General features: G+C 43.0%; 1 protein-coding gene across 1 annotated transcript in view; it reads right to left on the reverse strand.

Annotated features, from left to right (window-relative positions):
* Nucleotides 1-432: 432 nt before the first annotated feature.
* Nucleotides 433-23,703, reverse strand: part of MORC1 (MORC family CW-type zinc finger 1) — a 147,803-nt gene continuing 124,532 nt past the window's right edge. Inside the window, exons 26-30 of the mRNA XM_061134240.1 lie at nucleotides 22,207-22,368; nucleotides 12,684-12,771; nucleotides 10,172-10,225; nucleotides 3,172-3,366; nucleotides 433-591 (exon numbers count right to left, since the gene is read on the reverse strand). Of these exons, the coding sequence (XP_060990223.1) occupies nucleotides 433-591; nucleotides 3,172-3,366; nucleotides 10,172-10,225; nucleotides 12,684-12,771; nucleotides 22,207-22,368 (658 nt within the window). The remainder of the gene's footprint in view (nucleotides 592-3,171; nucleotides 3,367-10,171; nucleotides 10,226-12,683; nucleotides 12,772-22,206; nucleotides 22,369-23,703) is intronic.

Raw genomic sequence — 23,703 nt, forward strand, 5'->3', positions numbered from 1 at the left:
GTTTTGGGAATGTATATTACCTGCTTTACTGAGTGCTGGCTGTAGTGGAGAAGGGGTATAATGTCTTTTTCAACTGAAGTTTCATAAGGAAGTGATTCTGTAGTCTTTGCGTATTGCTCTTAGGAACCACTGTTTTTACAATCTTTTTAGTGAAAACAAAATATAAGCCTAAACGACATATCTATCTTTCTTAGTAGCTCACATGAGAATTAGAGAACTCTGGAAATGGTTTCTGAAAGAACAGGAAGAATTACAACACAGAACTGGGAAATATGCAAATTATAACTCAGTCTCCGTTTTTAAAATACAGAATTTTCTTACCATTAAACAAGATGAACTTTACAATAACAAGAACAGAGGAGATTTCTCTTTTAAAGACTCTTCCTTTTTTTCTTATTAGCATTTTAAAAAAGAGAATGCCTTTTCTGACTTCTAATTTTGAGAAATACTTTCCTCTTTTTCTAAAAGGAGACGATGCCCTGTATCCATAGTCACTTTATTTACAAAAGCCTTCTGAAAAAGGAGATTATCTTCTTTCAGCAAAGCTTCTAAGTAAGCGTCAATCTGCTCCAGGTCTCCGGCTGGACCACCCTGGAAAAGACAAGCAGCAGTCATAATAGGGGAAGAAGCTATAGGGTTGAGTCTGGTTGTCTGGGTGACCTTGGACCAGTCTTCCCTACATGTAGCAACAAAACCCAGTTTGCATCTGAATAACGCTTTTAACCTTTTGAAATGATTTTGCATTTAATCTCATTTTATGTTCACAAGTGGTTAGGACCTTGGATCTTTTTCTTCTTCTTTAGTGGAGGTTGTTTAACCGTGGTCTTTCTTTTCCCTTTTGATTTAATTACTTGTCATATTCCTAAAGCCCCCACTCATCTCATATGTGTGTGTGTGTGTGTGTGTGTGTGTTAGTTACACGCTCTCCTCTTCCATCTTAAAATTCATGAATTTTGAGCCTTAGAGGCAAAAGAGATGGGTGGGCAAATTCTGACTTCCCTGTTTCTCCTTTTTCCTCTGCAGCATCTTTCCCCACAGCCTCGGGCTTGCTGCCCTGATCTGTCCCCCTCTCCCTTTCTCTCTTTCTCTCAGCACTCTACTGGGGTAATCTCAAGCTCTCCTTCCCTAAGTTTCTTGATCCATGAGCAGTTGGACAAATGCTCCCTCTTTCTCTAAATCTCAGTCCCCCAGGCCCAACCACGGGATCAACTTGCTCTCCAACTGAGCTCATGGACAGGAGGAATTTTAGGAAGGACCTTTCAGGAATAATCCCGATGTTATCACTGTCTCCAAGTATCTGGCACCTCCACAGCTTCTCCATCCCTCTCTGGTTCCAGTAAATGCGCTGTCCGCTTTGCTCCCGTCGCCCTGGATTTGTTCGGTCCTCTAACAAGTCTGCACTATGCCGCATCCCAGCTTTCTAACTCGGACCCTGTTTCTGCAGATGGGTCTCCATGATGCCGATATTCATGAGGATTTCAAAATATTCACAGACCCTGAGGCAAGCCCTGTGAGACCTTTTCCGACACTAACGGCTCTCAGCCTATTTAGTCCGGTCTAATCCCCTGGCCCCTGCTTTCTACCCAGCAGGCCAGACTCCCTCCTAGGACTCCAGGCTGGTTCTTGTCCTCAGCTTCCTCATGAGCCGCCCCAACATCTACCCTCTCGTCTCTGCTCTATTCCATCGTAGCTGCTCGGGCAGAGGCAGTGATAATGGAAATTTCCAGTAGGGAAAGCAGGAGCCCTTTGAGCGCCTCTCAATGATACTGGATAAAGCATTTCACGTGATGTGGCGAAAGCCCTTCACCTCTTTACTAAAGTTTGTGAATAAAACAAATTAAGTTAGTGCTGGTATCATTACTTGGGTTACTTTGAGGAAACCCAGGAGAAGCATAAACTACTATTCTTTCATTTATTTTTTCCTAGCTGAACAAATTTGCTATTATGAGAACCAAAAATTTTTATGAACTTTCTTGACAGAGAGCGGTATTCTGTTACTGTGATAAAGAACTTCGGTCTCTAGTTTTTCTCGTTGGTGAAAGAACAGGCATCACTGAAACCCTGCCACGTGTGGACCCTGTTCACCAGCAAGGCCGTCCTCCAGGCAGAACTCTCTGCGGGGGACAGCTCCCGCCTTCTCACCCTGCATGGCCCAGGGAGGACCCATCTCCTGTCACAGACTCAGGGCCGACGTCCGAATTTTCTGCGCATCCCAAGACAGTTTTCTCCCCCTTCAGGCCCTGTTCTGCATAATTTTAAAGCAGGTTCTAGGATATCTAAGGATCTTCCAGGTTACCATGACAATGAGCTGAGCCAAAGGCTGGCCGGGAAGCAGCCCGAGAGCGTGCAGGTGCCCACCCACAGTGCTGGGGAAGCAACCGTGTGCGGGCGCTGCGTGTATGATGCCAGCTCGCTCCAGACACAGACCTGCCCCGAGGGCCTCCACAAAGCTCTCTGAATCCCTTAGGGATCTTTCCTAGGAGTCCCACTCAACAACCTTTGTTTACACCCCAAGAAAAGCTGAGCAACACAGACATAGTTCCTGGGCTCACTGTTGATATTCCAATTTATTTTTTAGCATCTACAGAGAGACTTTTCAACATTGGCTATATATATTTGAATTTTTGATATAGTCTCCCCAGCATTTCTATATACTGTAATCAAAGACAGACTGTTCCTTACTGACCCAATCTATCACAGAAGCCCCATTCTTCATGTATTTAAATATACAAAAAACAAACAAGAAGAACAGTAATTCATACTTACATGATATTTCCTGATTTCTCTAACCTCGCTTCTAAGATTAGAAAAGTCTATTTTTAAACCTATGTATTAGAATAAAAATTAAAATGTTTTGTTGTCTGAAAAAAATTTTTTTAAAATTCCTACTAGAAATATGCTACTGAGAAGACAGAATAATCGAAATATATCAACAGCCCAAAGCTTCTGATTTTTTTTTAAGGGAAAAAATAATAGGCCTTTTAACAGTGTTCTAACTTACACTTTGAAGGCTCATTTATATGTGATTTCCAGGCCTTCTTAGGGAGGGTGAGGCTACAGAAAGTGACCCGTCCACTCTGTAAGTGGACGGCGATGTCAGGAGAGGAAGTCAGCCAGGGGCTCTCTCTGTAGCATGCGTTCCTACTGCTGAAACAATACTTCACTACTCACCAGCTGAAGCTTCTGCAATAATACGGCCAGTTTTACACGAAGCTTATTCAGTTTTTCTTCAGTCAGTTTCCTTTTTTGTTCGCACTGTCCCAGAGATGCTTCATTAGCCTCTTCTCTACTGTTTGCATCGCAGATAACAGACTGCATCTTTCTCTTCAGTTTCTTTTCATACTGGACCATGTACACATCACGGATCTGGGAATGGTTTTACAACAGTTTTAGCATATTTTAAAAAGACTACGTTCCCCTTCATATCACAGTTCTACACAGCTGTCCCTATATGTGTGTGCCCTGGGGAGTCTACGTTTAAGATACACTCATCCCTTACGGGAACTGACAATCTGATGGAAGAGGAAGAGAAAGGAGGAAAAATGTACAACAGTCTAGTGACTACAATCCAAGCAGGCACACCAAGGGCGGCTCGGAAACCCCTGCTTTGAAATGAAGCAGACAGTGAGTAACGGTTGGATCTGTTCTCCCAACAGGGCTACCATATTCCTCAGGACACGAGGGGGCAGGCGCCCGGGCCCCCTCTCCACAGCACCGGTGGCCACAGACGAGCAGCAACGCGGGGCTTCTAGACAGATTACGTATCACCCGTGACTCAAATCTGGAGCGTCTGAGAAGCACAGAAGCTGCGATAAGGGGAACTCCTAGTTCGTCAGTCTCCTTGGGTTGTCTGATACGACGTAAAGGCTACGGTCATCTGCTAACATGTATGCCCTCTGCTGATTCAAGAGCCTTGGTGATTTTCCAGGAGCTCGTGTTTATTATGCCTCAGACACTTAATGGAGCAGGGAGCCGGCATGGAACGGCAAATGCTGCGATCTCCAAGTGACGTGAACTGCCTGCATCCACATTTTGAGGAGGCCGGGGGTATTCTGAGAAAAGAGATACAGGGCAAGTTCTGTTCTGACCACCACCTGAATGTCTCTGCAATAAGGAGAGTCCCGTGTTCTAACACGCTGGGTGGCCGGGAAAACAGTAAGGCAGCCGGGCCTGTGTTCCGCCACACCTCACCGCACGGGCAGGCCCTGGCCCGGCTCTGTCCGTGTTATTCCGTTTCACTACGCCTTGACCTCACACACAATTCTCCCTTTTCTATACAGTTCTTGAAACAAGCAAACATCCCCAAGTACACTGAATTCTGTTCAGTAGATAGTCACTAACTACTTCCTAAATTCAAGGCACTGAATTTCATAATAGGTGATGAAGAGATACAGAAGGTTCAGTCTTTGCCCTCCACAACCTTCTAGTCTACAGAATAAGAGAATACAAGTGTGTGAATACTGTACCTTATGCGAGAAAGTGTACTGTGTCCCAAGTCAGGCACAGATATTACTAGAGTGGAGAGGAGGGTGCGGAGTCTCCATTAAACTGAAGAGCATTGAAGTCCTGACTTAAGGTACTTGAGTTAGGTTGAATCAGTAATTTACCTGCAAACGTAAACTTCTCATGTGCTATTAACTGAGGGGATATTTGGGAGTGGGGACCCAAATACCACTCTACAGCGGCAAACATGGGCCATATATACATCATGTGCGGTATTAAAGACAAGACTTCATTGTGAGATCTATAGATTGCTGCATGAAGGAATCTCAGGTATGGTAGAGACTTACATGGCCTGGATGCTTGTCTGAGGGCACAGGGCATTAGACCTGAAATCTCTGACCTGGCTTTCCCTTATCTTACCTTACTTCCTAAATCCTAGCCCTCCATCTTCCTGGCATACACCAAGCTCTCTCTTGTCACAGGCCCTCTTGCTCTTGCTGCTTTCTTTGTTCAGTAAATTCAGCCCCAGGTCTACACAAGGCTCATCCCTGGCCTCAACCAGTATTAAAACACGGCTCAGATATTCCGTGCTCTCTGACTCTGAAATAGCCTCCCCCTCCCCAACACACCGTGACTGTCTTGCACAACTATTTTACAGCACATCACATGTATTTTTGCTTATGTCTTATTTAAGTGTGTACTATCTATCTTTCCCTCTGGAATGTAACCTCAATGTAAAAAAAAAAAAACGAAAACTGGTTTCATGCACCTTTATTTCCAATGCCACGGGGAACTAAACAGTGAAGAGCTGGGACAACAGATGTTCAGCATTCACCAACAAGCGGTTTTCACGCACATGGGCCAATCCTGCCTTGAAAAACAGGCTACATTCTGAGATCCTGAGCCATTTTTGAACATCCTTTCTTCAACCTACAAGAAGCTGATGGCTTACAACTAAGGCGACCACCACCTCCTCCAGGAAGCATCAGAGACACTTCCAGTGGAGGCTTCCATCAAATCTAGGAAGTGAGATCTCCCACGGCCTGAAGGGAGAGCAGGGTAAATAATTCAACACAGTGGGAATAATGACGGCAGAGTTATAGACAGTTCAGATGTCAGCAGCCAACTATAGTTCCTAGTTTTCAAAACTTTAGAATTTGCAGCTTTTGCCATCCTGAACAATAGCCAGGAAACACTTTCTTATAAAAGGCAACAATAATAATAAAACAAACCCAAATAGAGAAAATTAAAAAGAAATACAGAATATGAAAAACAATATTACTTAGACACATAATAGTATTGCTCATCAGCAATAAAAAGAAACACACAACTGTCACACTTGATGGATTTGAAGGGAATTCCACTGATGAACAAAGCCACTCATAAAATGACACCTACTCTATGATTCCATTTCAATAACACTCCTCAAATGACACAACTATAGAGATGGATGACAGATTCGTGGTTGCCTGGGGTGAGGGGTGTTTGCGTGTGTGGCACGTGACTATCGCGGGCTAACACAGGGAGATCTCGGTGGTAAAACGGGAGTTTGTATCCTGACAGGGGTGGTGGTTACACAAATCCACACACAGGATAAAATGAGACACACAGTCTACCAATTTCAATTTCCTGGTTTTGATATCATACTATAATTATATGAAATGCTTATATGAAAGATATAAGCATTGGGAAAAATTGGATGAAGGGTACACGGGACCTCTCCACTATTCTATAATTTGCTGGGTATCTATAATTAATTTTTTTTTAAGTTCAAAAGACAGCACTGTTAGTATAGCTTTAAGAATGTTTATACAGCACACTATATTCAAAATCATATTCAGTCTCTCAAAGTTCACTATCTTGTAACCACCGAACTATATTTCCTCCAAACACTACTGGCCAACTTAGCCAGTTTCTTGATTTATGCTTCTTCCTTTCTCAGGCTAACATCTCCATGAGGTTTCTATAAAAGGTGACAATTTTGAAAACTTTTAAAGCTCAATGTAAAAGGACTTCTGGCTGTTTTAACATTTTAATTAAGGTGGGTAGAGTATTGTTAACAGGATGAGAGGCTTAGTTCTGCTGGTTAAACTCACTCTTGTAGAGGTATTTGTGGCGGATCAAAAATGGAATTCTTCCAAACCCTATTAATTCAGGATGGAATTAGGATTTGAAAAAAAGGATATTCAACTGAGATTTAATTTTCTGCCTTGAATTTAAAAAGTCAGAGCTCTGGCAGCTCTGGAGCTCTAGAATCCTAACAAGTTTGCACAAAGTAAGGCAGACCTACAAGATCTATAGATTTTTGTCCTCTATTTATAATGCATGTGTTTGTGCAGGCAGGCACTACAGCAGAAATAATCAACTTTGATTCAATGCATGATAGTAAGGTCCAGATGCATCAAAGGTTCTTATTGATGCCTCTAGAATATGAGAGGATTGCTAATTTCAAGGACTCTATAATCTAATTGGGGAGAAAATGGAATACAAGAAACTACTGTAATATAAGGCGGAAAATTTAATTAATGCTAAAATAGAGGTTTTTTTTTAAGGTTCACTCAGAACACAGAAATCAAGATTAGCTAGCTTCACATGGAGAGACTAAGGTAGGCTTGAGATAGAAGGAAGCACTGGCTAAGCTCTACAAAGAGTGGGTAGGAATTCAGTGGGCCACTGTGGACTGGGGAAGTGGGAAAGAGTATTTGGGGGGGGATACCATGGGCAAAGGCTCAGAGGCTGGCCAGGGTAGCAGGCTGGGGCAACTCCATTTTGGATGGAGCAGATGGCTTGCGAAAGGAAAGAATGAAAGATGGTAGTTCAGGCTGGGCTACACAGGACCACCAATGGTGCTATGAATCAGCTGCTGTCCTAGTAGTTATGGACACTGCTGACGCAGTCAGGGCAAGATGACCAGAGAAGTTCGTAACTACCAGGGGTCCTCTCCTCATTAAACACACATACCTTAAAGCAAGGTGCGCAGTTATCCCCTAACAGATTTCAACAAATGATTTTAATAACAGTTTTTATAACCATGCACTTAAGGCTACCAGACTATTAACAAAGTCCCTAAGATCATGTGAGGAAACTCATGATTTCAATTGTTCTATATTTTGTTTGTGATCTCAGTTTCAAAAGGAACTCGTAGTCTCCTGACTCTTTATTTGCTTTGATTCTTTGAATCCCACTTGCCCTGAACATTAAGAGGATTCTTCTCATCCTCTATTAATATGCTGAATAAACACTTATTCAGTCTGGCCTTTAAGACCCAACAACTTGGTTCCACTACCAAGTGTAGACACTGAAAAAATATCATTTAGAACAGACATGAAGGACATGTATAAACCTGGATATGCTGAGATGTATGACAAACTAATTCTTAGCAAATTTCTAAGTTTTACAGCGTAAATATTTAAAACAGAGTTCCCTAACCAAGAGATGAAGATCTGTTGAGAGACCCAGGAGCCTCACTGGCAATTTGTCAAGCTGTCTACCACAGAGCTGGGGCCATTCCTGGTGGGACACTGAGCAGCCTGCCCACCACATGCCCTCCCCACACCATAGCTTACTGTCAGCATCTCCCCATGTACCACTCATCCTGCAATGTCAAGGCGGCTAGTAAGTCAACAAGAATCTTTTATACCAATGGGCTGAGACACTGTAGTATACCTGTTGTTGCTATTGAGTCACTAAGTCATGTCCAGATCTTTGGAACCACATGGACTGTAGCCCACCAGGCTCCTCTGTCCATGGGATTTCCCAGGCAAGCATACTGGAGTGGGCTACCATTTCCATCTCCAGGGGATCTTCCAGACTAGGGATTGAACCCACGTCTCCTACGTAGCAGGAGGATCCTTAACCCCTGAGTCACCTGAGAAGCCTGTAACATACCTACTACAAGTAATACATGAAAATTCTGTAAGGATGAACTGTTACAGTCCGGATAAGAATGAGATGGAAGAAGGTGGGGTCGTGAAAAGAGCTCTGGAGTGGGACAAATCTGGGTTCCAACCCTGAATCTCCTACTGACTTGCATCATGACACTGGAATGTTATCTTTCTGATTCTCCACTTCCCTACTGCTAACATGGAGACAGTGGCACCTACCTTCCCGGTGACGTGAGAGTCAAATGAGGAAACATAAATAAAAGCCTAGTTTAGTGCCTGACACCAGTGACTCTTAGTCAATCACAGTGTTAGATTCACTGATGAAAATATTAGTACTAGTGCTAGGATAAGATAAAAAATTAGCTGGAAAAAAAGGCTGTCTTTTATTCTATTAGGAAACGCTGACAGCTAAGTCTTCATACTGAAAATGTTCAATTGCAGCTTTCTCAAAAAAACATTATCCAGAAAATAAATTCATTTTTCAGTTGAACAATGATGAGAAATTAAGAGCTACAATATTCCTTCATTTCCAGTTGCTTATCACAGGCCAGCAGATACTCAGGGAGAGACATCAGAGGCAAATATATCAACAGGGGTATTACATTTAGACACACCCGAAAATCCAAACACTTTGTGACACAGCCTTTTTAGAAGAAATCTAGATTAGGTTCTAATTTTCATTTCAAGTCTGCCTAGTTACATGCTTCGGGGAACTTCTACTTCATTTATAAAACATGAATATTCAAATGTTACTCCATTCCCTACAAAAGGGATAAGGAGATGCCTCTGCTTATAGCTATACTGAACACGACTTCAGGGAGCATGAGTCTCCTCCCAGTCTTTATAGATTTGCATGTTATTATGAGAGCTTTCCAGAAGATGGCTGTAAACGTAAGCACTTGGAAGAAGATGCTAGTATGTGTGCTAGTGATGGAGCTGGTGCACCTGTCAGAGCAAACACAGGTGAAGGGTCAGCGGAGACCAAACATCTCAGCGTTGACCCTGGTGCCATGAAAAGTTCTAGACTGTTGTGGCCTCCATGAAGTATCTGGGAACTTCTGGGGTGGCACTTGGCTCCAATGCTAATCCCTTGTATTGATTGGGCCAACTTCACACCTTGCAATCTCAGTTCCCTTAAGTGTGAATTAAAGAAGTTGAGGGCATATGATTTTGAGATATTTCTCCAGTAGAGCCAAAGGACTCTGTGGACTCTCTTCCCCTCCCCCACCAAGGGAATCTTGAAGAACTAGATACACTGTATTATAAGAAAACTTAATTAAAAAAAAAGAAAGAAAAGCGTCTGCTGAGAGAAAGATTATAATGAAATACACCAAAAAATACCAGTGATCTCTGAATGGTTTGGGACAATGGATGAATTTCTTAAAATTCCTTTTAATTTCTTTTATCGGCATTAACTATTTTTATATCCACTTTTAAAAGAGAAAAATCATAAACTTAAAAAACTGTTGATAGAATTTTAGAAACCCAAGAGATATATTGTCCAAAACAAAGACGTTGACGTACAAATGATTTCTGATTTAGCACAGTGTATCGAAGATTCAATGACTCTATTTCTTAAAGACTCCGAATGTCACATTTCCTGTTCAAAATATAGTCCAATTCCAAGTGTTTCATAAGCTTTATGGTTGGGAAACATTTGCATCTTTAAAATTCAAAACGATGTTGCTTTGTGACATCTGACATGCTACACATTAATCTAAGTCTTGATAAGTGAATGCAAATTTGGTTTTCTTTCAAATGTAACATTTGGAAATGTGTATTATTTCTCCTTTGGAACACAGGATCATTTAGAATATAAATGACTGCACTGAAAGGAAGCTTACCTGGTTGAAACACATTTTCAGCTTTTTGTTTGTCTGTTCTGGGCACTGCTCCAGCTGTTTTCATAAATGATAACAGAACAGGATATTAACTTTTAGAGAATGAGCTGTCTACAGCAGAGTTATAGCGTGTAAGTATCTGGTATAAACAAAGTATCAGAGTCTAGAACTTGCCAATATTGGTACTGTGGGTCTTTTAAGTCTGAGTCTAATTAAATTAATTACCTCCAGTAGACCTCACCTCATTCTAAAAAGCGATTAAGGTGGCTTACTTTATACAATATGGTTTGTAAAATTTGCAGATGAAAAAGAAAATCAAGGTGAGGGAAAAGTAAATGATAAATAATAAATAAAGAGGTTGGAGTCAGGATATCATGGATGGGGACACAACAGAAATAATCTGGGGACAGACACTGACCCATGGGTCGGTATTTAAAGCTAGAGACTAGTTGAGGTCACCTAGAAACATTTAGTAGAAGAAGGTGGGACAGGAACAAGCCCTCAGAGATGCCAATGCCTAGCAAACAAATGGAGAAGAGGCGGCCAGCACAGAGGGTGGGAGGGAGGGAAGCAGGAAAGTGAAAATTTTCTGCTGTCATGGAAGTTACACAAAGAAAGTGATCCAAGAAAGAAAGAGTGGTCAACTGCACTGATGTCTCCAAGAGGTCAGGTAAGAGAAGCGACTGCTGCAGAGGTCAGGAGAGTGGTCACCAGTGGCCTGACGAGGCAGCCCAGTGAAGCTGTGGAGTCAAGCTCCACGGGAGAGAGCGAGGTGAGAGTCGACGGCAAAGCAACAGAAGCCGTGATGCAGGACTTCATCCAGGATCAGACGAAGGCATATGGCACCTCTGAGAATCATCACACGTGCTCTTTTCACTGATACCTGTGACTTCATCCAGGATCAGACGAAGGCACATGGGACCTCTGCGAATCATCATGCATGGCTCTTTTCACTGATAGCTGTGACTTCATCCAGGATCAGACGAAGGCATATGGCACCTCTGAGAATCATCACACGTGCTCTTTTCACTGATACCTGTGACTTCATCCAGGATCAGGTGAAGGCACGCAGCACCTCTGAGATCATCACGCGTGGCTCTTCTCACTGATACCTGTGACTTCATCCAGGATCAGGTGAAGGCACGCAGCACCTCTGTGAATCATGACGCGTGGCTCTTTTCACTGCTACCTGTGACTTCATCCAGGATCAGGTGAAGGCACGCAGCACCTCTGCGAATCATCACGCGTGGCTCTTTCCACTGATACCTGTGACTTCATCCAGGATCAGGTGAAGGCACATGGGACCTCTGAGAATCATCACGCGTGGCTCTTCTCACTGATACCTGTGACTTCATCCAGGATCAGGTGAAGGCACGCAGCACCTCTGTGAATCATCACGTGTGCTCTTTTCACTGATACCTGTGACTTCATGCAGGATCAGGTGAAGGCACGCAGCACCTCTGTGAATCATGACGCGTGGCTCTTTTCACTGCTACCTGTGACTTCATCCAGGGTCAGATGAAGGCACATGGGACCTCTGAGAATCATCACGCGTGGCTCTTCTCACTGATACCTGTGACTTCATCCAGGATCAGGTGAAGGCACACAGCACCTCTGAGATCATCACGCGTGGCTCTTTCCACTGATACCTGTGACTTCATCCAGGGTCAGGTGAAGGCACGCAGCACCTCTGAGATCATCACGCGTGGCTCTTCTCACCGATACCTGTGACTTCATCCAGGATCAGGTGAAGGCACACAGCACCTCTGAGATCATCACGCGTGCTCTTCTCACCGATACCTGTGACTTCATGCAGGGTCAGGTGAAGGCACGCAGCACCTCTGCTCTTCACTGATCCCTTTTGGCGTGCTCCCATCTTTTCCACAAGCGACACCAGGCGTGGGGGTGGAGACGGAGCCCCCACCCTCTGCACCCGCTGGGCGGCCTCCAGCCCCGTGAGCAGCTCGGGCGGCCTCGGGCCTGCACCCCTCACTCAGCCTGGGCCCAGCCTGCGGGGACTCGGCAGCTCGGGCCCTGCCTCCCGGGAGCTGGTGCCACGCTCAGCCCGTGTGCCCCGGGGGATGCTGGGCAAAGTTCTCCTTCTCATCACAGACAGCATTGCCCCTGAGAGGAGACTGCGTAAATGTGGGTACCATTTCCTTCACCCTTCCCTGTGCTGTCCTACTGACTCGAACCCAATCTTCTCCTTGGTTCCTCATAAAAGGGGGCTGAGGGAGGGCACCTAAGGAACAGGGACCGTTTCTGGGGCAGGGAGGGAAGTCAAGGACGATGTCCTGCTCTTTCCATCTCAGTGACCAACTACTCCCAGTCTGCACAATCTTCCCAGAGTTTAATTAAACTTTGGCCACCTTTGTTTCCAATGCAGCTTTAATTCTCAGCCACCCGCTTGATTCACTGAATCTATTCTAGGTAACCCTTTACATTTCTCTGCACTGAAGATTCAATTCAGGGTATTAGGCCATCTCCTCAAAGTTTAAAAAAAAAGCCAGCTTACCTCAGAACTTGCTGTAAGTTCCTCCAGGGATGTGTGGCCAAACTCTGATGGCAGCTGATACTTGGGAAAAAAATACAGAAGAATCTCCCTGGGAACGTAAGCACAGTAGAGATGGGAATACACCAAGAAAAGAGACGCAGCACTCATCTGTCAGAAACAGACCTGTCTCCTGGGTTCTGTGAAATTGTCTTGGCAAAGACAAACATTCACAACTGGCAAACAGTTAGTTTTTATCACTGGCGTCATAGTGTTCTACCAAAGGCATGACTGGGCAGAGGGAAGTGGCTGTGCTGTCAAAGGACAGCAGGAGGAATCCTCTGGGGATGGAGTGCTGTGTATCCTGACTGTGTCAGCGCCAATATCCTAACTGTTATGTTGTTCTATAGCTTTGCAAGATGTTACAAAACCAGATAAAGGGTACAGGGGACACCTCTGTATTACTTCTTACAACAGCCCGTGAACCTGCATTTATCTTAAAATAAGACGTTGATTAAAGCAAGCGAGCATGAGCTCACGACGCCCATCCCTAACCAAGCAGTCCAGAAGACCCTTGCACCTACTTGAATGGTCTCCCTGGCAGAGGTCCAAGCCAACATTGCAAATCTCCTGGAGGAAAAGAGGCTGACTACAGGCTGACTGATTTTTTTTTTCTCTAAAAAAACCAAAGAACTGAACTCTCTGGAGTAATCTTTTCATCCAGGACTATTTCAAGAACTCATACATGGACCCAGCTCCTTCTAGACAGCAATGGTCACTGTTCTGACAGGCGCTTGCTTCATTTTGTCAAAAGGCAGGAGCACTCTGTCCTTCTAGTGTGATGACTTTTCTAGGATTAATCACATAGATGATACGTATTTCATTCCTGGGAGAACAGGAAATCTAGAAATTTACAGCTACCACATCTTAAAAGTGAATAATGTTATGTTGAAGTGTTCCAAGAACTTCCAAGGGATTTACAAAATTTTTCCATTATAAAATAACTTGGCACACAAAGAATAAAACAGCTCTTTCTTATGTAATTTACACTCCCAGTATTTTAAGTATATTATTGGTGGTGATATTCATTTGTAATTTTGAGGCGATTTAATCTGAAAAGTTAAAACTCCTCAGGATTTCACAGTAGTGAACATAAAACACACACACACAGCACCTCAGAATTACCTGCCTGGCTAGAAGAAGCTGAGTGGGTAGGAGGCAGGATGACATGGAGTTTCTGGGTATTTGAGCTGAGCAGAAATCAGATGGCATAGAAAGAAAAGCTTCAACTAGATTCCCTGGGAAAGGGGGCCTGGGGTCAAGTTTATGGTGGGTTTGGTGGGGCAGAAGTGGTGAGAGGTTTTTAAGTACAAACCACCCCTTTCCTTCCCTAAATCTAGCCTCCTTCTCTCCAGTACGAACACAGAGTTGAAACCGCATCTAAGCATCTCCTTTTCATGGTGGGTATAAATTCTTTTGGGTTTAGATTTAGAGCTAATCAGCAATCTTCCAAGGAAGTATTTGTAGAAAAACAAATATGTGGAAGTGGTGGCATGTGGTGGGGAGGGGGAGAGGGTAAAGGGGCAGGTTGGGGAGAGGCAAAGTCCTGAATCCGTTCTGGATTACTCTCAGTCTGCAAAATCTCTGCATCAAAATTTACATGAAACATCATTATAGTCTGAATAATGTCTCACACATGTGTACTATTATTTCTAAAGACAGAGAGGTAAAGACGCACACAGAGAGAGAGAAAGATTATTTTTTTTAAAGTAAAACACTTTATATAAAGGTTTTATGGAATCACTTGTTACAAATAGCTCTTGTCATGGTTGTATTTTCTCAATATCCTCAAGCTCATTCTCAATATCCTTAAGCTCATTCATTCCACCGACATTTCCCAAACCTCTACTAAAACCCAGCCTTTATCTAGTGGCGCTTTCCAGAGCCTGGCATCATGCCCCCATGCTAGGAACTCAATGCAATCTTATTACACCGAATTCAGCCTAGTAGAGAATGCAGACGTGGAAGCAAACTATCCAATACAGTGTCACAGAGGCTAACATGAGAATGCAGCCTCATGGTTAACTAGAGGAGGGGCCCGGCTTTGCGCCTGGGAGGCCCCAGAGGAGGAGCTGGAATTAGCCAGCTGGAGGGCAGGGGGTTCAGCCTGTGAAGAGAGAATTGCAGGCCAGCACTGTATGCTGGAGAACTGAGGGTTTTCTGATGGCGTTGAGAGCCCTGGTCAGATTCAACCATTCTTTCTAAAGTGCTAAAAATGTGCTAAATGTTGCATAGGCTTTAGATACAAAACTTCATATAATACTTACGGAAGCTCTTTGATTGAGGATTTAGTCCTACTTCAGTCTCTCTGGTTCTCTAATTGTTAAGGACCCTCATCCCTACCCTGGGACTTCCCAGATGGATCAGTGGTAAAGAATCTGTCTGTCAATGCCGCAGATGCAGGTGACGTGGGTTCGATCCCTGGGTAGGGATGATCCCCTGGTGGGCTACAGTCCATGGGGCCACTGAGAGTCAGACACAACTGAGAAACTCAGCACACGCCCACCCCGACCTTTAGTCTCCTTCTCTGCCCCTCTCCCTCCGGGACCCCAGTGTCTAGCTTTGTACCCTCTTCTCTGTATGGCTTCTGCTAAACAGTTCTTCCCTTGGGGATTCTGTCCCATGAGACTGACAAAGAAAACAAATTATTAATATCCTGCTCCTGCAGTTTGCAAGCACAAACACACAGACCTTCATGTTTTCCTTTTCCTGAAAAACTAACTCAGGAAAACTCTTAGACACTACTGAAAAGAGGGTAAGCTACCAAAAATCACAAATGTAGGGTCTGAAAGGAGATGCTTGAGAACTCTTTAAAAATTCGTTTATTTATTGTCCTGAGTCCCTTTCTTCAAAGATAATCTTCAATGACACCTTCTTCTGTTCCTGAGGATATATTTCATCAAACCTCTCTCCACCCTCAAACTTTAGGTTCCCTTTAAGACAGAGATAGTGATCCTCTAATCCACAGAAGGTACCACAAGGAGATGCTCAGCACAAAACAATAGGAATAAACTGCTGTCTGGAGTATCTGGGTGGACGCTGTGTATTCCGGGGGGACTCATGAACTAAGTTGGCTTCCCTAGTAGCCCAGACGGTAAAGCATCTACCTGCAATGCAGGAGACCTGGGTTCGATCCCTGGGTCGGGAAGATCCCCTGGAGAAGGAAATGGCAACTGACTCCAGTATCCTTGCCTGGAAAATTCCATGGACAGAGGAGCCTGGGGGGCTAGAGTCCATGGGGTCACAAAGAGTCGGACACGGCTGAGTGACTAACACACACACGAACCAAGCACCACCATTCACGGGGAGTCTTTTTGCAGCAGGATCACCCCTTCTTCCCTTGGAGCATTTGCTCACAGCTCTACCCTCAAACTTGATAATAAAATCAGGAATTTGTCTTTAATAACATTATCTCTCTTCTTGGGAGCTCAAGAAATAAGCACCCTAAAGATCCTTCAGAGCTATTGTTTGCCTCCAGGACTGTGATAGTTCTTGGCTATGCTGCCCGTTTCTGCAGAAACCATATCTCTATCTGCAAGTCTGAGCTGCAAATTTTTATCGAGTTCAACTGGTTGAGCTACAACATGGAATCAGCTCTGTCTCCACATACATGAAGACCAGGCTTTGAAAAGCTCCAGCTCAGAGCCACTTCCTTTTCAGTCCATGGTCATATCCTTTCTCAACAGAGTACTTTTTCCTGAAGAAAAATCTTTCTTGCATGCACACAGCTCCACTCTTTCTATATACAAGCAGAGATACATAGAGTTTCCACATTATCTTGTTCTCTTTAAAGCGTAAATTAGTTAATAATAAGCTTGGTCTTGGCTAAGCAGAGGAGCAAGCCTCCTACCTCAGGAAGAGTGAAACTCCCTTCTTCACTCCAGTGAAAAGGCTACAGAAATGACACGGCTCCACTTTTTAAACCCAGGAGTCAAATCCTGATTTCTGATAGACCTCAACTGCTAATTTTTTTAAAAAAAAAATTGTGATCTTTTCTTTTGCTTCCATAATTGGTAGGCATACATGCTCAATTGCTCAATCATGTCCAACTCTTTGCAACCCTATGGACTGTAGCTTGCCAGGCTCCTCTGTCCATGGAGTTCTCCAGGCAAGAATATTGGAGGGGGTTGCCATAACTGGCAGCAACCTGTAAAAAGTAACTTTCTTTTTAAATTTTTTTTGGTATTTTTAAAAGTTAAGGTAACATAAAGCATATTTATACTTTTGTACAGGTGAAATCAATGAAGTCTGACGTATTATCAAATTTACATATACAATGATAAACTAAAAAGGCATTACAGGTTAGTATTTATGAGTAAAAACTGTGAGACCAGATTGCCAAGATTTAAATCCCAGTTCTACCACTTAAGAGTTACGTAATACTGGGCAAATTACTTAACCTCTGCATACCTCAATTTTCTCATCTGTAAAATGGGGATAATGAAAGTATCTATTTATAGGGCAGTTTTAAGGTTTAAGTGGGTTAACATGGGCAGAGGCCTCAGGACAGGGCCTGGCACATAGTAAGTGGATCATAAATAGTACTGTTGTCATTGAAAGTGATCTGAGATTTGATACTGCTCCAATATTTAGTACCATCTGACAAAATTCAGCAATCTGGATCTCAGTTTACCTTATTTACCTCTTACTAACACAACTCAGATGCACCCCATTATTTGAAAATACTTTAACATCCAGCAATATTATTCACTGCTTTTTACATTAATCCCTTTCAATTTAATTAAAAGTGTTCATTGAAAATCTACTAATATACGTCAGACATGGTGTGGAAGATTCAATCTGTTTTCAAAGGAGTTACTACATTTGCAGATTAAACAAATTAATACATATAAAACAAAAAATAATGCAAGATAGGAAAATGCTAAACTGAGCATAACCGGGTGATAAAATGGACAATAAGAACTACCATTTTTATTAATTTATAAAATGAACCATTCCTAATGGAAAACGCCCACTTAGCAGTGTTGAAAGCGATAAGGAGGACGTCACATTCGAAGTGACCCAAGTGGAGGGAACACTCCACACCCTGCAAAGGAACTGACGGCTCTCTTATCTGTGACAAGCAAGACAAGCCTGGTGGACAACCATGATCATAAAGAATACGGTGCCCTCCACGCAGTAGACAGGCCACCAAAACCTTCATGCCTGGAAGAATTTAAAGTCTAGTTAACATAAGGACTAACATGTGGACCAAACAGTAGAACAGTGCAGTATAAGGAGAAAAAAAACAAAACATAATGCGAAGACAAGAAATCTTTCTTCACTGGTGAAATGTAAGAAAACACACTACATCTTGCTAGAGGCAAAAGAGAAAATCGGTACATGAGGAGCTCCTTTTATTCCAGTTAAAACCCGGTGTTGTGTACAATTCTTTTCCCAGTGAATATTTTTATAAAATAATCACCACAAAAAAATTCAAGCCAGTATAGAAAGGAGCTTATTTATTAATTCATTTGGCTTTCAGAGAATTCCATTGATAATACTATGATGATTTTAAGTACTGAAGATTCTGCATGTTCATTAAGGAGATGGTTTCTGGGAAATTTTAATTTTCTACTGATGCCTAATTATAGAAGTAGATGCACCTTACAGTCTTAGCACCCTCAATCAAACCATCTCCTTTTTCATCACGTGTAACTCATTAAAGTGAACAGTGATGATACACTTAGAGGCAGAACAAAAATTAGACAAGTAAAAAAATAAAGGAAACGATAATGTATAGTTGTACATCCAAACTCTGCTACCATACAACCAGGCAAGTCTCTCCAGGCTTACAGTGTAGAGATAGCAAAGCATGTGTGGTATCTGTATGTGTGTACGTATTATAAAAAGTGTGTGTGTGTGTGTGTATATATGTGTGTGCATCTGCATGTGTGTGTATATGTAAGTGTGTGCATCTGTATGTGTGTGTATATGTAAGTGTGTGCATCTGTATGTGTGTGTATATGTGTGTGCATCTGCATGTGTGTATGTGTGTGCATCTGCATGTGTGTATATGTAAGTGTGTGCATCTGTGTGTGTGTACATGTAAGTGTGTGCATCTGTATGTGTGTGTGTATATATAAGTGTGTGCATCTGTATGTGTGTGTATATATGTGTGTATATATGTAAGTGTGTGCATCTGCATGTGTGTGTATATGTAAGTGTGTGCATCTGTGTGTGTGTATATGTAAGTGTGTGCATCTGCATGTGTGTGTGTGTGCATCTGCATGTGTGTGTACATGTGTGTGCATCTGTGTGTGTGTGTGTATATAAGTGTGTGCATCTGCATGTGTGTGTGTATATATAAGTGTGTGTATGTGTGTGCATCTGTATGTGTGTGTGTATATATAAGTGTGTGTATGTGTGTGCATCTGTATGTGTGTGTATATGTGTGTGCATCTGCATGTGTATGTGTGTGCATCTGCATGTGTATATGTGTGTGCATCTATGTGTGTGTACATGTAAGTGTGTGCATCTGCATGTGTGTGTATATGTAAGTGTGTGCATCTGCATGTGTGTGTGTGCATCTGCATGTGTGTGTATATGTAAGTGTGTGCATCTGTATGTGTGTGTGTGTATATAAGTGCGTGCATCTGCATGTGTGTGTGTATATATAAGTGTGTGTATGTGTGTGCATCTGTATGTGTGTGTGTGTGTGCATCTGTATATGTGTGTGTGTATATGTAAGTGTGTGCATCTGTATGTATGTGTATGTAAGTGTGTGTATGTGTGTGCATCTGTATGTATGTGTGTGTGTATATGTAAGTGTGTGCATCTGCATGTGTGTGTGTATGTAAGTGTGTGCATCTGTATGTATGTGTGTATGTATGTGTGTGTGTATACACTGTGATTAAGAGGATGGAATTCCAAATCAGGCAGCCTGGACTCAAATGCAGCCCCGTCCTTGGCAGCTGTGAAATTCTCTGACTTCAAGTGTTACTTGGTTTCTATCTTTTTTTTTTTTTTTGGCCACACCAGGTAGCACGTGGGACCTTAGTTGGATTGAGACCAGGCCCCCTGCACTGGAAGCTCAGTGTCTTAACTACTGAACCACTAGGAAATTCCCTAGTTTCTCTTTTTCAGTTTAACTTAAAAAAAAAAAGTTAAAAATAATATCAGCTTTGTAAGTTTGTGTAAGGAGCTAATGTATACAAACCACTTGAGTGAATGAATAAAGTATAATAATAATGACTTTTAAATGGTGGCTATTATTATCAAGAAGGTCTGGTTCACTTGAAGCAATGTTCCAGTCATTGGACATGTCATATACATTGTTCATACATTTAAAAATAATATGCACATATTTATTCAGATGTACACAGGCATATTCATATATAATTTATTGCATACTACCATGTCTCAGGGACCAACTGACATGCCTGAATCTCATAACTAGTAAGAATCCAGGATTCAGAGTTATGGCTACCCAACATCAAAGATGAGGATCTTACATAAAACTTCTGATCAAGTACTGACAGAAGGCAAGAAAACGGCTGGAGAATCCCATTCTTTAGGGACTATGCCGGAGGCCACGGCAATCTGACACTGACACCCACCGTATCACTGGGTGATACTGGGGCTGTCCTGAGGTCTGGTTTTCTGTTCTACTCCCACGCTAGTACAAGCCTGCCAACCCCGGCCACATGCAGAGTCGGTGGTCTTGACTTAGTGTTCAGGGACGCAGCACGCTGACTTCATCCCTTGGTCAACAACTTGTCACTGGGTTCCTACTGTCATTAGTGAAAATGCGTCCTGATGCAAAGTTCAAAGTGGATCCACCTACATATAACAGGAGCGCCCCTCTTTCCCCGGGGCAGGACAGGCATCGGACGTATGTTCCTGAAGCACCGCAGGTGGGCCTTCATGCTCATGTAGCGCAGCCCCACGGCCCTGGATGCGGCCACAGAGACTTCCCGAAAGCCCGGGGCAGCTGCAGAAAGGCATCCAATTCTTACAGTCATTTGCAGTTTCACACAGAGGACCCTAGACCCCATCCTGGGCCTGAGTAGGGGCCCTAGCTCCCTGTATATATGCCCTACCTCAACCTCTCTCTTCCTCCCTGTTTGCATTCTTTGCCGACTCTCTTCTTCAGGAAGATGTTGTCAGTCTCTGATGAGAAAGTCAAGGTGTCCTAAGGGAAAATACGCTTCCAGCTAGAGCATGCTGTATGTTTCCTTCTGCTGAACGTCCCTCACCTTAACCAGGCCGCTCACAGTCTCTGAAGCCTAACCAGACCGATGGGCTGCACTGATTTATGGTGTTTCTGCTCCTGACCCCCAGCCTCTCATATGACACCTATTTGAGGGCATTCTTCTGTAGAGTCACTTCTTTGGCTTGATTGTAAAGACCCCTATCTTTGGTCCCTACTTGGAAAATCTCTGAACCTTGAACTTTACACTCATGTCTCCATCCTTGCTGGTAGTACAGATGTGAGACCTGGGCCGTAAAGAAGGCTGAGCGACAAAGAATTGATGCTTTTGAGTTGTAGTGCTGGAGAAGACTCCTGAGAGTCCTTTTGACAGCATGGAGGTCAAACCAGTCCGTCCTTAAGGAGATCAACCCTAAATAACTCATTGGAAAGACTGATGCTAAAGCTAAAGTTCCAATTTTTGGCCACTGGATGTGAGGTGCTGACTGATTGGAAAAGACCCTGATGCTTAGAAAGATTGAGGGCAGGAGGAGAAGGGGGCAACAGAGGGTGAGATGATTGGATGGCATCACCAGCTCAATGGACAGGAATCTGAGCAAACTGCAGGAGGCGGCCATGGCCACTCACTCCAATATTCTTGCCTGGAGAATCCCACAGACAGAGAAGTCTGGCAGGCTACAGTTCATAGGGTCTCAAAGAGTTGGACACACAGCAACTGAACAACAACTCCATCCTTTGAGGACTGAGATCCAGACATTTAAATCCCTCATTAACCACACCCACAAATGGTAAGATTCTACACTGAAGCAAAAAGTAAAACTTAGTTTCTCCAAATAAGTTCAGTATCTAAAGCTACAAAAAAGACTTCTTAGAAGGCCATACTGTCATTAGGGTCTGAGTGAGGCAGAATAGAAAAATAAAAGAAGGGACACAACGGAGGGAGGGAGGGAAGAAGGGAAGGAGGGAGAGGGGAAGGAAGAAGGAAGGAAGAAATTCAGTAAGAATTTTCTCTTTCCCCTTCACAATAAATGTCCCTCATTCATTTGTTTTTAATAGCCCTTTCTGTCCTATCTTCTGTCCTTACAAATTCTGATTCTTTATTTCACTGGAGAGAAAACTAACAGCCACTATATCACTGGACCATGTCACAGCACGGCAGTTAGTGACAATAATTTGGTTTCCAAAGACATGTAACCCACACTATATCTAAATCAGTGCAGTTAGGAGACAAGTCGTTCTATTGAATTTTCTCAATAATATTACCACTCAATAGAGAAAGAAAATCAGCAGTTGTCACTGCTTAGAAAATCCAACAAAGCAGGTAAATATCTTTACCTTAAATTAGATGTCAGTTTTCTTACTGTTTCCTTGACAGACATGCTTTGAGAAGATTCTGTCAGTGAAGAAGCAGCTATATAACCACCACTCACAGAAACTCTGGCTTTGTGTCCAGAACTTGGATTTAAATCTTCCACTGGCATACTGGGCAAAAACAAGCTGAGATTTAGAATTTTGAAGTGGAAATCATATTATATCTAATAAATGAAAAAATATCAATACACAACAAATGAGGTGTCAATATACAACAAATGAATGCATGGACATAAATGTACTGCTGAAAACTGTCATTTACACAGCTATATAAAAGCAATTCTCAATTATATGAACACCATTTATTCCTGAAAAATCTTGTTTCAAGGTTTTCGGGTAACCACAATTAAATAGAATTGGCGGTAATTTATTTTTAACAACAGCAGTCATCTACCACTTGCCTCTTATTTGTTGAAAGAACTTTTTAAACCCAAGTTCTACTTTAGCCTGTGGGAGAGTGACAATGTTAGCTGCTCAGTCATGTCTGACTCTTGGTGGCCCCATGGATTGCAGCCTGCCAGGCTGCTCTGTCCGTGGAGTTCTCCAGGCAAGAATACTGGAGTGGGTTGCCATTTCCTTCTCCAGGGGATCTTCCTGATCCAGGGATCAAACCCGGGTCTCCTGCATTGCAGGCAGATTCTTCACAGTCTGAGCCACCAGCCCGTGGGAGGGTAGGTACTAAAGGTGGGTCCAGAAATAAAGCAAAGTCAGTTGAAAGAAATAGTCAAGATCTGAGGGAAGAAGTGTTTCAGGTGAAGGTAATGATACTAGGGTATAAATAAAGCAGGGTCTCTGAGCGATACTTGAGAAGGCCAGGCTGCAGGGGCGGGCCCCCAGGGAGACGCAGACAGAGGGCCTGAGGGGCACCGGCCGCGGCGTGGGGACGGGGGCTTCTTCCAGTAGAGCAGGCGCTCCCACCCGAGGGTTTCTTACATGGGAGGCAGGCAATCTGATGGACACGTGTTTTAAAAGGGTAACTGGCTGCAGCATGGAGATTAACGAACAATGATGATCCATGAAGCAGTGTGTAGGGTGTTAACAAGGCCTACGGGTTTCAGTATTATGAGAATGAAAAAGCTTCAGAGGGCTGAGGGATACGCAATATGGGAGGCAAACCTGGGTAGGTAGGTTGGGGCAGATGACGCAGAGTCGTGTCTATCAAGCGAAAAGGAGATTTGTGTCATCCCTTTGTGCTAACATCCATGAATTAAGACCACAGCTCTAGAGAGCTTCCTGTATTCACACCATATGGGTCTTTTTTAAAAAACTGGATAATAGTTTATAGCAAATCAAAGTGGTTCTACTGTCAACAGTTCTTTGGCATTAATTGTACTGTCTAACTTCAGCTGATACTGTACTTAAGACTAAGAACATTATAACTAATGCTTAATTGTCCATTAAAGAACATTCACACAGTGTCTGGCACTTATTAATTATAACCTCCTTTATGCTGAAATTTTA

This window comes from Dama dama, chromosome 31, assembly GCF_033118175.1.
Source record: "Dama dama isolate Ldn47 chromosome 31, ASM3311817v1, whole genome shotgun sequence".
In the NCBI taxonomy this organism is placed as follows: Eukaryota; Metazoa; Chordata; class Mammalia; order Artiodactyla; family Cervidae; genus Dama; species Dama dama.